The 16,507-nt window shown below is 44.8% G+C and overlaps 1 protein-coding gene across 1 annotated transcript in view; it reads right to left on the bottom strand.

Moving 5' to 3' along the window:
• Window positions 1–10,478: 10,478 nt before the first annotated feature.
• Window positions 10,479–16,507, bottom strand: part of LOC138580917 (serine protease 27-like) — a 129,801-nt gene continuing 123,772 nt past the window's right edge. The window contains exons 5-6 of the mRNA XM_069651846.1: window positions 13,398–13,567; window positions 10,479–10,914 (exon numbers count right to left, since the gene is read on the bottom strand). Of these exons, the coding sequence (XP_069507947.1) occupies window positions 10,642–10,914; window positions 13,398–13,567 (443 nt within the window). The 3' untranslated portion in view covers window positions 10,479–10,641. The remainder of the gene's footprint in view (window positions 10,915–13,397; window positions 13,568–16,507) is intronic.

A 16,507-nucleotide genomic window follows, 5' to 3' on the forward strand; every position in this document is an offset into this window, starting at 1 on the left:
GTGTCCCTGTTGTGTCTGAAACGCTGGGGAGGGAGCCAGCCTAGTTCGACTCCTGTTGATCCCGGACCGATTCCTGACACATGTGGTCGGGAAAGCGGTGGTGACACACCTGCCCTAGCCCCAGGAGAACATGGCAGACCGCAGTCCAAAAGTGGCCCGGCACCTGGATGCCAAAGTGGTTCCAGCCAGACAGGGTTAGCTCCAACCCCACCATGCCCATCGTGGCAGGAAGGGACGCCCTGCACAGCAGGGAAAGGCCCAACCCCAGGACATGCCACAGAACACTGTTCCGCACAGCAAGAAGAACTTCTCTGATGAGGAGATCCTGATGACTATGTGACCGATCACCGTCGTGACATGTGCCTGTATGCGCGGAGCACACGTAAAGTCGCACAACGTATGGTGCTTTGGCAGCATGTAATGGAACAGATAAATGCCTTAGGGATGGAGATGCGCACAGCGGACAGGTCATCAAGCGCTGGAATGATCTCACCTGTAGCACCAAGCACAAGCTCAGTGTCGACCTGACCTTTGGCTACCGGAGGGGGGCCACCAGAGGATGAACAGCTGACACTGCATGATGAGGCCATGAGCCAATTTATCCTCATTGGGCAGGTGCAAGGCATGGGAGGCCTGGAGAATTCTGAGGACACATCAGGTGAGTGTCCATCATTGCGTCTCCTGTGCTTTGCCAGTCATGCATCACCCACACCAATTATGTATTGGGAAATCTGGCAGCATTTGAATGACAGCCCTGGGTAAAGCATTTCCTGTGACATACAGAATCATGTCAGTTGGCCATCATACTGGGCGTAGCCCATCTGGCAGCCATGCATCGCATATGTCTGTGTGACAGGACACAATCCCCACAGGGTACTCCCCCGGTACTTGGGGAAACATGTGACACGGACAAGTAGTGTTCATTACTACATTCTTGTTGCGTTTCACTCTGCACTGCTAGACCGGTGCAGGCACACAAACTGTCACTTGCATGCCATGTCATGCAGAGATGCATGTTCCTTTTGTCACCTGCTCCTATGGGTTTCCTTGCCACGATGCACATCTGAGCTGTCTGTCAATGCACATTGTCGTGTTCACAGAGTATAGGTGCATGAGTGACCCCGGACCACATACATACACATTGACTCAATTCCAGTGCCACAGACAACCTAATCATTGTGGCGCATGCTCCCTCTTACCTTCTCACACTCTGTGCCCACTCCATGTGGGCACCACCCTCATCCTCTTGTGGATTGTTGGGCCCTGTTGACATCGCCAAATCCACTCTCCATCTCACTGCACTTTAGGTACCATGACCAGAAGTCACACTTTCGGGTGTACCCACTCATGGGCTTCTTCTCTTTCCATGCCTTACTGCAGGTCCTCATTATCTCCTGTTCCCTGTCCCAGACCTGATTAATGTGTCATGTGTCGACTGTGGTGTGGTCCGTGAAAATGGATGTCTGGCCGTTACCATGTGCTGTCATCATACATTAAAATGTGCAATGTGCTACAATCCACAAATCTAAGTTAAACAATTGTTATACCTCTTGTAGACACTAGGTATCAATCATTATTTACACAGGAACATCACTCCAGTCCCAACAGTGTTGCAATGTGTTTGTTTATACCACATAAATTGCCCAACATGTTTTGTTCTCTTTATCCTGGGCACCTATCCATAGAACTTCCTCAGGGTTTACTGTTCATACCACAACCTCACATACAAACTATGTTTTCCAACCCACACAAAGTGTGGAGTTGGCTATGCTGCTAGGAGCCTTACAATCTTGTATGGTTTACCTTTCTGGCAACACTTCAAAATGACCACCACTTCACAATTCTCTACTCAGGGTCTATTCAACCACCCTCCATATTCATTTATATCGGAAACACTGTCCTCAGTAAGATGGTACAAGTCTTCCTTAAATGGGGCTCTCTGGATCAGCCCAACAACCACGGGTGCCCCTTCACTATTCGGTGCATGTCTCCCTTGGTAACACTGCAGAGATAATATGTACACCAACCTGTTACTACCAACCATTTGAATATTTCTCAATTGACTCAACCTACGATTTAGCAGTCACCACATTAGGATCATATTAAACACTCAAACCTGAGGAGTCCCCGGCTGGTGTATGGAAAGGTCAAGCTGGTGGAAATAAATGTATCTCAATCTTTTCATCTAGCATCTGTTTTCCTGCCCGTGTGCTTACAGCTGTAAAAGCTACGTTTCGTTCACTTATTGCGGAGAGCAGGGATTCCTTGGCGATGATGACGCCTTCGAATAGGAGGCATGTGATTATTGTGGCCCCAGGCCTTCAAAGGTATTTGCTATGGGCAGAGAATCCTTTGCAGGGCATTCTGATAACGAGAGCATTGGTGGCGGCTTGGGAATGTGACACTGATAATCAGTCGTGCCTCCTGTCCAAAGCTCCTAGGGAGGATCTTGTTCATTTTTTGTTATTTTGCCGGGCTTTTTCAGAGCTAAGAGCGAAAGTGTTGAGGCCACTTTTGCGTGAACTGGGGTTTTCGCAGTATAATCCTGCATTCTTTCGCCGGCTTTGGCTGACTCTCCTCACGTGGGATCGGGCTCTTCGGCCATTCTTGAGGCGCGCTTTGAACATAAGGAACTATTTGTTGACAATTTAGGAATTTGGTGTCTCTATTTTTATTGTTTTTATTGTTTTTATATAGTTTATAATATCTTGTAACTGGGTATTTGCATGTGTTCCTTTCATGGAAATATTTTTGTAATTTACGAAATAAACTTGTAATGAATGAATGAATTTTGAATACAAATGTAACAATATAAAATAGTCAATGGGCCTCATTCCGAGGCTGGCGGTAAGGGGTTAACAGAGCCGGTAAGGGTGCCGGTGCCGTTAACCCCTTACCACCGCATTGCCCCCAGAAATTGCGTGCCTGACACTCCGAGCGGCACTACCTTTTTTCCCCTCCTTAGCACTTGTGCTTTCTGCTCTGACCGGCACTAGCCCCTCCCCTCTCCCCACACTTTCTTGTTACTGCACTTGCACGATCCGAATCACACAAGGCCTAGTAGGAACACTTTTTGTTTTCCCCATCCCTGCCCCCTATCCCCCTTTATCTTGTTGCACCTTGAAACACCTTTGCTGTATGGAGACATTATAAATACCCAATAAATACATAAATAAACCTAACATTTCATGCATCTTAATGCCGCGTTTCACAAAAGTAAATAACTCGTTGCTAGAGCAAACATTTACCACACGGGGTCTGAATCTAGCCATCAAATTCTCAAGCGACTGCCTACTAATAATAAAGCATGGTGGGCCTGTTCATGGACAGCAACTGACAGGGCAGACCTCAGAACTCGTAGCAGCTTTCTGGACTATGGAAGTGACTGATGAGCAGAACATTCACATTCTGCATCCGGGTCACAGGCGCTTTTATTATATTACAGGGGCACTTAAACGGAGGCTCGGGCTTGGGAAAGAACACACCATTGGACTACTTTACACTAACACAGGGGTAGAGATGTGTAAAATAAGAGTACTTGAATTGTAAAATAGCAGTACTTCAAATTCTTTATGGGCCAACACTTTGTGGTACTGGAGGTTTTTACTCCATCACACATGTTTGTGCTATACTGTTACTTGCGTATTAAAAGCAGTTTGGCCCTTGGTGGACGGTGGCTTCAACCAGCAGTTTATCTATGAAAGAGAACATGCTGTAAGCTGTTCATCACATATTTCCTGGCTCCCCAAAGTAGCCTCCAGAATTCTGCCCCACATGTAGCCGCTGCAATAGCTTTATCTTCATAGACTTGCATTGTTAGATCTGCTGAGTTTCCCAGGCATTTACCGTTAAACCAAAGAATCCCTCTGTTAACCTGGGGCCAGGTTACAGAAACGTTTTCCCTATTTTTTTAAAACAATGGTCACATTAGAAAACTATTGCACCATGACATGTGTAGTTTGGCAGGGTGTAAGCAACAGAGCCAAAATAGCCCTCAAGCAAAAAAGACACATGGTCACTGCATTATTGCAACAGGGTAAAGTTTGCCATAGTGCTAATACGGAATGGTATTAGCTCTAGGGCAAACTTTGCCCTGGTAAAAATACACATTGAAAATGTATGTTTTTTGCACTGCTGCAATTTTTTGCCCTGGTGCTTATACAATGCCAAACTGCACTTCTCATGGCAATAGTTTTTTAATATGTCCCAGTGTTTTCAAAAGTAGGGCAAATGGTGCCCTAGTGCTTATACCATGCAAACTTTGCACTTGCACCGCTTCAAAGTTTCTGTAATCTGGCCCCTAGTCTAATATGCACACGTGAGGCAGAATTCTGGGGGCTCCACAGGCATGATAGATACAGCCATTTTCATTAACACTTTAAGTCTACCTAAATCTGCCCAACGTATTCGATAGTCAATGCAACTATCCTAAGATGGTTCCAGTACTTGGATAGGCTTCGGTAAGTTGATGCATTCAGTCATCCGGTTCAGTATTGATTCCTGTTCCCCAGGGTAGCCCAAGTAAAGTTTCTATCTTCAGCCAAGAGAATTGTGAGATGAGCAGAGTTGATTGACTTTAGTTCCTTCCATTTTTTATCTGTAAAGTGCTACATGGTAGCACAGGGTCCCAGAGCGCTAAAGGGAAGACGTGAACCGGAAAGCAAGACCGTGAAGGTTAAGACTGGCGTGTATGGAGTGCACATGGTAAAGACCGACATATAGATGGAAATACATGTTATGTTTGGGGTTGCATTCTGGATTAAAGTATATCCGGGTTCCCTGAATGGGGAAATACCGGGCCATTCCAACCTTGGAAGACCCGGTATTTCCCCATTCAGGGAACCCATCCCCTTTCCCATTCTAGCCCCCATAGGGCTCGAATGGGAATGGGGAGCATGCTAACAACGGGCCCGTTAATAACCCTGTTAGCATGCTGGGCTACTCGTGGGACCCGCTAAGGCCGCCTGGTAAAACCAGCCGCCTTTAGTGGGACCCGCTCGTGCAAGATCGTGCAAGTGCAGTAACAAGAAAGTGTGGGGAGAGGGGAGGGGCTAGTGCCGGTCAGAGCAGAAAGCACAAGTGCTAAGGATGGGAAAAAAGGTAGTGCTGCTCGGAGTGTCAGGCACGCAATTGCTGGGGGTAATGCGGTGGTAAGGGGTTAATGGCACCGGCACCCTTACCGGCTCTGTTAACCCCTTACCGCCAGCCTCGGAATGAAACATTTGATTTGGTTTAACATATATTGCACAAGCTGGGCACTACCGAAAGAATTTATCAGCCATACCCCCTGATTGTGCATCTGCATGACTGGACTGAACTAGTTATAGATCAATCGGATTCAAAATGTGCTTCAATAAAATATTTCGCCCTTGCATCCAAGGAGTGAAACACGCGGATAGATTCCTGGAGACATTGGGCCTCATTAGAAGGTTGGAGGTAACCATGCCGCTTTTAGCGGCATGATTGCCTCCATACCGCGATCCGGGCCCAGGTTCCTCAAATGAGGAATTACCGGGCCATCGCAACCTTGGCGGACCCGGTAATTCCCGGTCCGAGGTACCCGGTCCATCCCCATTCCCATTCAAGCCCCCATAGGGCTCAATGGGAATGGGGATGGAGCTAACAACGGGTCCGTTAATCACAGGCCCATTGTTAGCTCCCTGGTCCCCTCGCCGGACCCGGTAAGGACGCCTGGTTTTTCCAGGGGCCCATTGCGGGTCCCGCGAGGAGACCTCGTAATAGGGTGTAACGGGTTTACCGGCACCGGCAAGCAATGGCAGGATTCTTGGGCTTGGTTATGATTGGGAGAAAAGTTGGAGTTTGGTTTCAAACAGGTCAGCAGGATGGCGCAGGGCTGTATTGGACTTTTAAAGCACTTTCACCATTATTTGAGCATAGGGAAGAGTTTTGGCTTCTTGTTCAGTGTCCCTATAGGCAAGCTCACTGATGTCAAGAGTTCATTGTTTACTCGGATATTACTATGAATAGTGCATAATCTATTCAACCAATGGATTCACAAGTTAAAATATGTTGGTGCTGACCCCACAGATCTAGTTTGCAGAAGAGTCTGGATTTCGTTTAAGCCGTTGACTCTTTAAGAGATTCCCTAGTTCTTAATTGTGCCACCCCCTTTTCATTGTTTATCAATCCTGTCATCAGACGTATCTTCTCTGAGTCTTTTCATTTTTAAGAGCCTTTGCCTTCTGGAATTCCAATAGTTCTCTCCTAGTCGGGAATCATTCAATCAATCTTCTCATTTTGGCTCAATGCTTATCCTTAGTAATTAAAATGGCTGCATTAACCACACTGTATGAAAACAATTGTAGTGTTAACTCTGCGTTAGACGTAGATCTAGCAGCAATTGGTGTGATTAATGGGAGGACATGAGCTAATATCTCAGGTTTCACGCTTTAGCCCATGGATGCTAGATGACCTCCCAACATTCCTGATACTGCCATCAAATTTCTGATGTTCGGACAGAAGTGAATGCGAACATGCAGTCGTAAGATTAATCACCACTTTTACAACAACAATATAATACATCCTCAGCTTTTTATATTATGCACTGTGTTGGATTCCTCTAAGCTTTAAACCTTTTGGTAGATGTCTTCTGGATGCTTTGAAGGATTGGGGTGCTACTAACGATATTCTTGCCCCAATTCGATTGGGTTTCCACTCATCATTCAGGACCACGGAGTAGGGATTAAACCTGAATTTGACAATTGCCCATTCCATGTTCATAAAAAAAGAGCCAGTGTATTTTGCTTTCATGGACCCAAACACCGCCTTCGACAAGGTTAATAGAGAGAAGCTATGGAAGACGCTTGGATCCTACGGATGCCCAGATAATATCGTATACGTACTTAGAAGTCTACATCTTAGTAACAAGGACTGCGTGCAATCCAGTGGGGACGGTCATTGGACGCCTTGGTTCCCTATTGGCACTGGAGTTCATCAAGGGTGTGTTTAAGACCCACTTTTATTTTCTTTGCACATTAATACCTGCAAAAGGAATCAACAGATTGTGCTGCTGACGTTCAAAGATAGGTGGGATGTGGCTTCCTGCACGGGTGCATGCAGATGATTCTGCGGTGACTGCACAAACTCCCAAAGCCTTGCAGATTTTGCTTTATAAATATGCGCTGGTGATGAATGGGTTAATGTAACCAAAGCGGCAGTGATGGTCTGTCACCAAGCTAGTAGGAAGCCAAATTGTCCCTCATTGTGGTGCAATTCAGTTTTAATTCCTAGGGCAAAATATTTTTGATTATTTTGGGATTCGATTTTCAGAGACCTTTTCTGCAGAGAGCAAGCGCTCAAAATAAGTGGTGCGTATGGGACAGTCCATTGGGGGCATTTTTCATTTTCTCTCTCAACACAGACAGCAACGACTCACGATTATTATGCCAATTTACATCGCTCGCACTCTTGGGGCAGTCAAATATGGGATGGATGTTTGGGGATTATCAGATAATACAGAGGCCCAGAGAGTTGAAAACCAATATTTTCAGACGCTATTGGCTCTGCCCAATTCTGCTCCGAACTTTTCGGCACATAATGAGATTGGTTAATGGAAACCAAGGGCTTTTATCTTTGTTACCGGACTGCTCGGCGACTCCTCTGTAACTTTTCTTGTTGTATTTGTAGGTTCTTCTATGACTAATGTTTACTGTTCATCTATTAGTCCCATTCTCAACGCGTCTCGATAGAGTATGGTGGTGAAGAGCCAAAAACCGCTCAAACAGACATAATAACAAATACTCTTTGAGACCAAGCGCCAAGTTAAATCACCATCACCAAAGTTTAATGGTAAATTCGTGTGTGCCCTTTGGATGACACGTGTTTCGGCAGTTTGCCTTTATCAAATCTGGGCATATTTCCTTGTGTGTAAGTTCAAAACATACTGGATGTATCATCCGTCTTCTATGGTCCCTTAGTTGTGACTTTGGTTTAGTGGAGTAGATCCCATTGTCTCTGCATCGGAATCATCTGCATTGGCTCTTCCTAGTACGTGCCAAAACAGGTAAAACAGCCAGGTCATCCAAAGGGCACCCACGAACTTACCATTAAACTTTGGCATGACTATCGGTTTGGTTTGAACAAGATCTTGGGTTGCTCTTGGTCTTGTCTTTCATAGTTTGGATGGTTTGGGAACTGGACGCAAATCGTGATTATGCAAAACTTTGTTTGTAGCCAAGATAGAGACTTTACGAAAATGGCGGTCACAGAAATAAATTAGGATAGGTGACTAGGTACAAGATACGCAATTTGCTAGCAATGTGAAACGATTATCCTGGGCAGACAAATGTTACAACTGACCTATGAACATGTGTGAGGATGTTTTAATTATCCCCACATGAACGCTTTGTGTGTGAATGAGAATCATATTCTCCCTTCTTTTCCAGTCTTGTGTTTTTGATAGTGTATGTGAATCTATCTGATATTTACTTTAGTTACAATAACTGCACAAAAGCATGAACACATTTTATATGTCTTGTTCTGTTGGAATAACATGTTTTCAGCTTGTGTTCATGTATGCAACCTTCCCTTGTGGGTGAATTAGATGGATCTAACCTCATGCGGTTTAGGTTTTTGTATATTTTATTAAATGTAAATCACCAAAAAAAGGACCTCCCAAATAGATCTGGCTATAATCAATAGCAGCTGGAAGCCGACCACTATGAATGTTTTTGCCCCTTGGTGAAACAGAATATGTACAGTGTCATGCGAAAGATGATCAGATCTGATTTTTGATTTGCATTGTTCTTCCTGGTTTTAGGGAATACCTGCTGCTGGATACGTCTTAGATTTTATATTGTAGTCTCCTCCAGAGTTCCACAAAAAGAAATGTGAAATCGAAGTACCGAAATCGCCCATGAGTTAAAAGTTTATGGGCACGTTCAGCGGTTGGGCCTCTTATAGGTGTAATAAATAGTTTCCAGAGTGCAACTAAATTAGGGAGACACCCAAACGTTCAAAATCCTTAACGCGCATTTTTACAAGATATTGCAACTGCTGGCAATCTTAAATCAACCCCATCAAACTCATACAAATTATATTTGATGAATTTGTTGGAGTCAACGTATATTTTAAGGGAAACGTCATCAAGGTCATTGTCAACAATCCATGCATAGAATGCTGTCTCGGAATTTCCTTAGCCAAAGATTCAAAAGTGACAAATCTATTTTTGACAACAGTTTAAATTACCACAGTGTCTTGGATTATTCTCAGAATGTACACTAACCAATTTAATATTGAAACTTGCAATTAATTTTATGTAGTGTCATTTCTTTAATTTGGCTAAACATATTTTGTATGTTTTGAAGGCGGCGCCAATTCAAAACAACCATAAGTATCTCGAATATAGTGAAAGTGGTGAGAAATGTGCCCGGAAAAAATGGAGTGTTGTTTTCTATTAGCAAATGGAGATCATTATTGGCCTCCCCTCAACCAATCAGAATGTTCAGAGCGCAGCCAATAACTACTGGTATTGACGGCATTCTGAACATTTTGACTTTAAAAGCAGACAGGATAACCACAATGCAATTTCCAGACAAGGTTTGTTTCAACAAGACACTTTATTTCTAGGGGGACCTTTTTTGTGGCAATATCCTATTTAACACACCCGAAAGAAAACTAAAACATGGGAATATATTTTCACTTTATCATAGCTAAAGTGTTTACTTTTACATGAGGCCGAATGAATTCTCATGTTAAACCCACTCCAGTTCAACAAAGTTTGCAATTAAAATGCTTAACTTATGAAAACAACCTTGTAATTTAAACACTACAAAACACAACCACATTTAATTTACTAACTGAGGTCGTCTAGTAGCTTTAATCACTACAAAGTAATGTTTTCACTTCACACCAAAACTCTAAACATATATTGCCACTACCCATGTGCTAATAGCCTTATAGATCTCCAGAGGGGTCATTATCACTTGGGATAATGACCCTTCCCCAATGCATTGCCCTCAGCTTTGCCTCGGGCCATAACTTTGTGGTGGGTCATTATTTTGTGATAATGACCCCTCCCTTGGTTTATAAGGATATATTATTTCATACCTCTTAAAAAGTACAAATGTAAAGCAATTTCTACCAATTTTCAAAAGTAAAACAATGTGTAGCCAAAATCGTTTTGGTGAAAATCCCTTTTAATGACAACGTTATAATTATCAAACGTTCAATTACCTGAGTACAACACCGCGCAAGTTCTGCGACACCGTAACGGTTTTTTCGTGAACTACAGGAAGTTTGATTAGCTAACATTTGCCAATTTGAAAAATCTGTCGGTGTACACACCATGTTTTGGCTTTTCTATCAGTGGATATTGCAAAACAAATATGAAATATCAAGACATGGGGAAGGTCTCTTTTTCTCTACCATCCCTCCACTGCAATGCTTTAGACTTCAGAAGAGATCGCGAGAACAGTGGTCTCCAAGTTTGGTCATCAAGAGAAAAATTCACGCCATAGTTTTATGACTTCCACAAAATATTTATTTAAAAATAGTAAAATCTTAAAAGTAGTTGTCAATCTTTATCCCAAAATCGCAGTGCCAGAGGCTATCGAGGACTGGACATGCAGACCATTCTATGAAGAAGATCGGTGCCGAAGAGGCACACGAGGATGCATGGCTTTAGAATGCATTAAGGCAAAGCAGAAGAAGAAAGGGGAGGAAGAACGAGAAGGCGCTCATCGTTATCTTGATATTGCTGCTGGGGATTGGGCTTATAATGTACGGTTGAAATGTCACATCTGGCACCCATGTCTTGATCCAGCTGTTATAAGCAGTGACGAGGGTATAGACTCCGGGACGATAGGCCTGAGCGCATCCGTCTCCCCAGCTCACAACGCCGGCCAGGAACCAGGAATCACCTGCTTTGCAGACAAGGGGTCCTCCAGAGTCTCCCTAGACATGGCGACATGAAAGGTATTCATTGAAAGACATAGGAAGAAACGTAATGTCATGGCTTCATCACACGCAAACAATAGAGCAGAGGCAGCTTGCAAATGCAGTGAGAATAGGCACAGCGTGTGTTTGTTCTTCTGTACCGGATTCATTGGCGATTACCCTCATGTAGCAAATTTCCAGTAGAATGGAAAATAACGTATTCTGTGAGTGTTATTCTATAAACCTTGGAAAAAGGTATGTTATTTAGAAGGAATTCCACAGAATCAATACACTCTGTAAATAAACATCTGATCAAAATGGCGCTTCTTGCACACATGATTTGGCTTTGCTGGCTTTTAAATTGAAAAAGACACAAGGCAACTGGACATTTAAGTGAAGACTTTAAGGAAAATAAAACTAGGAATAGAAAAAGACAAATGCTGTCAGGGTCTCAAATACCTAATGGCACAGAGGGTATTTTGTATTATTATTATGCTTTTTATTTATGTATTTATTGTGTTTTTATAATGCGCCTATACACAATCTGTTTTTTGAGGCAGACTTAACTTCAAGAAGCAAAATAGCGCCTACAATCATAGGGGAAAGCATGCATTAAGGGGAGCAGAGAACAAAGGAGTGGCGAGCTAACAGAGGCGCAGGGTGGGCAATTTGTCAGCAAGGGATCTACAATCAACCAGGGGAGGAAACAGTGGGGATCAGATCTTCCAGCCTCAGGTAGGGTGGGGTGGGGAGTGCAGGGACTGCCGGCCTAAGTGTTAGGGAGGAGACAAAGACACCTCTTGCCTGGATCTGAAATAACTAATGGCATATAGAGCAGTCAAAGGTTGGAGGTAGCCTTGCCGGTGTGGAATAAAAAGAAACCGGGGATCGACTGAAATGCTGGCATGACCCTGCAATACTGCCAGATGTGGAAAAAAGGGCCAGCATCAGACACGCCCAGTTTTACACAATATGCCTTGTCAGTTACAGTTGTCATTTCATTCAATACTTTGACAGTTGATTTTTTGGTTACGTTATTGGTGATTTATACATGTGCTGACTGCGAAACACAGGTTTCTTCATGGCTAGGGGCAAAGCCAGTTCGACCTCCCGACTCCCACCCGGTGCGACTACAGTGTACCACTCCGTTTTTTAATTTTTAGAGTGCATTAGGGCTGGTGTTGAGAGCGCGGCACCCTGATAATATTTTCTTTTTAAAAAAACTAAAACCTGTGACTGACACGCAGACATGCACTGGCAACCACTTTGGTGTTGCACATGCGCACGTCTGCATACACAGAGTGTGCTGCCTGCCCATGAGCAATGCATTGTGTGTGTGTGTGTGTGCGTGTGCGCGCACGCGTGTGTATGTGTCTGTGTGTGCATGAATAACTAGTTGAGTGAGTGTGTAGCTGTGTGCGCATGTATATGTTTGGAACACAGTGTATCTGCACGTATGTGTGTCTCTTAAAGGGATTTACAGTGACCAACCATACAATGTGTATTAGTGGTCACTGTAAATCCCTTTAAGAGACTAACAGCACAGATCGATTGTGTCAGCAGCTTCATGCTTGTGATTTAAAGTGACCGTTACTGGCCCAGATAGGCTGTGGGAGCAACCTCATGAAAATACTACAACGTGCTCTTGTGTAGTGTACTGCAGGTGGCATGGCATTTCCTGGACTTTTTCATGTGAATCAACAGTACATTTTATGGCTTTTTACCTCTTTGTCAAAAATGGTGCTGCAAAATGCAGTATGTCAGCCAATTATTTTGAAAAATGTTCCCCGCTTAATAATGACGTGCTCCCTCAACATGCTGGGTCGCGTTCATTTGAAGAAATATTTTGGCCCCTCCCCTCAAAATATTCACCAAGCATGACTGCCCATGAATTGTACTAAATATTTTTGTTGTTTCGTAGAGAAACACTTATAAATTGTGTGCCTTTTCATCACATTTTTCGCCCAAATTGGGCTGCAAAATACATAATTTCAGCAAATGATTTAAAAATAAAAAATGCACTCTGGGTTGGAGGGGTCCCATCAAACATCCGTAATTATTTAGGGGACCCTCGCTGCACTTAGTCTGCGCATACATATCTGAGGAAAAATAGAGGACCCTTAACTGAAAAAATATCCCCCATGAATCGTTCAGAAGTTTGGTGCCCCTTTAAGAGCTATCACCCCCTGCCACCAAAAGCTGCCTCGGACACTGGTCTTGAGGTCTCCTTGAAGTGCCGGGTAGAGGGGGGGTAGTGTTATCTATCTTACTAACCTTCTCAGAGACGTACAGGGCCGCCGACCAGAACCCCAGAGCAGTCACCTCAACTTCTCACACTTCTGAGGTGAATGAAAAGAGTACTGTTGGGTGACAACAAAATGCTTCCATACAACATGAGTAAAGAACCCATGGTGTCACTCAACCATATGTCCTCCCAGGCCACCCTCACTCTCATGACTCCACGCTTCCATTCTGAACATAGGCATCATGAGAGCACTCACCTGGCATGAGTCTTTTCCACCCGCTTGATAGCCAGCACAGATCATGTCGCTCAGGATGATCTGGGTGCTGGCAGGCACAGTTGACCCAATATGGTACATGGCATCACAGGTCGACCGGTCAATAATCGGGACCATCACTTGCTGTAGAGTTTTGGGATCTGACAGTGGCACTGAAAGAAATGTGATTGACAAAGTCATGCCCATGAAACATTCAATCGAGGAAAATGGCAGAGGATAGGTTGGGGCAGTGGAGGCAGTGCCCACGGGGATTAAATTACATATCATTTCCTGTGTTATTCTGTGAGCAGAGGTTTGACCACTAGTACCTCGGATACTTCTTCATGAATAGCAATGACTGCATACACAAATGACTGGTTTACTACATGGACTTGAGTCATGTGCTATGTGAATATTCCATTTGGACGTGGGTACCACCTTCCCACCATCAGAGTGCATGGGGCAAGCATCAGCCATGCACAGTCACAGTGAGTCAAAATGAACCATGAAGTGTGCAGTGAATTAAGAGAAGCGGCACATTTCTTGCGTATTAGGGCGGTAGATCTAGACGTCATTGGCAATACCTTGCAAGACATTGGTGATTCTTGTGACATGGCCGCATTCCCTGGGCCTATCGGGGAGCACCGGCAGGCGAAGCCGGCCCCGAAGAAGGCAACCGACAAAGGCTGCTTCCTGACTGAGCCTGACTGAGCTTGATTGTGCTCGAGTGCCCCAGTCCCTGGTCGAACTATTTTACGGTGAGATGACTGATTGCCACTTTCTACCGTGTCCACCGTGCCTTCCGCACACACATTTGTAACTTTGTTAACTATCTCATGGACAATCAGCTTTCCTTCCACCCAGTGCAACTAGACTGCTGTCCCTGCCCACAACAGTGTGTCCGCTTGAACATGCATACCACTGCTGGTCTGTCCACGACACCCAAACTGGCCTAACATTATCAGTCATTACGTTGCGCATGAACACTTGCAACGTTGTCGCTGCACCAAGCCTATTAACAACCTTTCCTCGTTTGTTAATTCAATGTTTATGTAGGTGTTAGCGTTGGGTTAGCGGTAATTGTTCGTCACTGATTGTATGCTCACATACCAGCAACCCGGGTATGTTACTCTCATGCTCGAATATATTGTATGCTGACCTAGGTCTCATAATGCTGACATTTGCAAATGTTTGTTAATTGCTGTTGCTGCATGTAACGCTGCATAGTATGCTCATCCGCCTAACCTGCATGACACCATTGCATGCCCTTTCAGCCCTCCGCCTACTTGCTTAAGAACCCCATTACTTCTTCCCGTTCACCTGCAAACCCATGTCCTGATTGACTGCCCTCCAGGCTGGCCTACTATTTGTTACCTATGAACTTCAACAGGGATTCGTTAGCCTACCTTGCTGCAAGCAGCCCAGAGCAGGCACCACCTGTTATATACTCATTAATTGTTTACGTAATACGTAAGTTACATGTACCCGGTCCGTTCACTGCCTTTTTTACCCTTTGTGCTTATCCTGATCCCAGTTGCTGTTATCTCATGCTAACTTATTGAAGACTAGTGAGGTTGTCCACATTTTAGAATGTTGCTTGATTTCGATTTGATGCTGTTCATGACGTTGCCTTAGCTTGCCCTTGAGGCTCCCCACTGCATTGTAGCCATCTGCCTTTAGCTTGTCACCAGGTGATGCCCATGTGTATCCTTAATCAACTCTTCTCACTGCATAATGACAATACTTTCTCATACTAGCACAGCACGGCTAATGTGTGGTTAGGGCCCCCATGTCTGCCTGCCCCTCTGGTATTGTCTGCGCATGAGGCCCCCAACATATGGTATCGAGTTTGAACCCTTACTACTCTACTCACCCGACTGAGGCCAGTGCCCCCCCCTTGTGCTACGTCTTTTGCCTTATTACTGCCCGCCAAATTGTGCAACCTGCTTGTTATAGAATTGGCTGATGCTCCACGACCAGTACCATTCATTCTATGTGACCATTTGTGCCACACCCCATCAAGGATTTACCTTGACCAACTATGTCTAGGGAGAACCCAATCTTGCATAGGCCTAGGCCTGAGCACCTTTCCTAATGCTAGGCCAACTTTCCATATGCTTAAACACACATGCTACAATTACTTAGCATGTCTCCTTGGGTCACCAGCCTGCCTGCCTGCCTCCTGCTCCTTATAAACAACATAGCACTGTTCAGCATGTCACCTCATTCGTCCACCTCCACGTACCTGACTATACCCAACAATAACCTATCTAACAGTTCACCTCTAGATATAAATGACTCAAATCCATCGCTATCTACTAGCTCCTCCTGCCCTACCATTGACAGGAATTTAAGATTCAGAGCTAGATTAGCCAAAATCTACTAGCCTCTCGCCCGTTCTATGCCCACTACATTCAGACAAAGAACCGCAACAGTCCGGCCTAGCCCCACCACCTTAAAACTTAACTCACCGCATAACTCTAACCCCAAGTCTCCACACAGCTCCAAACAGAGCATTACTGAATTAATACAAGACCACCCCCCACCATAACTACCACAAGTACCGTGAGCCCCCAAATCAAGGGAGCCCTGATCAACGCTAGATCGTTAGTAGCGCATGCAACAGAAATTGCAGACCTGATCCTCAAAGAAGACCTCGACCTCCTGGCTATCACGCAGACATGGGACCTCATTACGACCCAGGCGGTAACCATGGCACTAGTAGCCTGTATTTTACCAACTCCGCCATGGTGAATGGTGGAATTACCGCCCCATTCCAAGGTTGGCGGGGCGGTAATTCCCCATTCACCATTGGCCCTTCCCCATTCCCATTTTTGCCCCCATAGGGCTCAATGGAAATGGGGAAGGCGGTAGTTACGGTACCACAAACTGCAGTACCATAATTACCTCCAAGGTCCCTTTGCGGGGACCTTGTAACTAGGCGGTAAGGGTTTAACGGCGCCAACACCTTTTACGGTGCCGTTAACCCCTTACTGCCTGAGTCGCAATGAGGCCCATGGTTACACCCAGCAGCAGGCCCAATGCTCATGCTTGCAGTCCCAGATAATTATTCCATCCTGAGACAAGACCGACCTAACTCTAGAGGTGGAGGT

This window comes from Ambystoma mexicanum, chromosome 3p (genome assembly GCF_040938575.1).
Source record: "Ambystoma mexicanum isolate Mex_15411 chromosome 3p, UKY_AmexF1_1, whole genome shotgun sequence".
In the NCBI taxonomy this organism is placed as follows: domain Eukaryota; kingdom Metazoa; phylum Chordata; class Amphibia; order Caudata; family Ambystomatidae; genus Ambystoma; species Ambystoma mexicanum.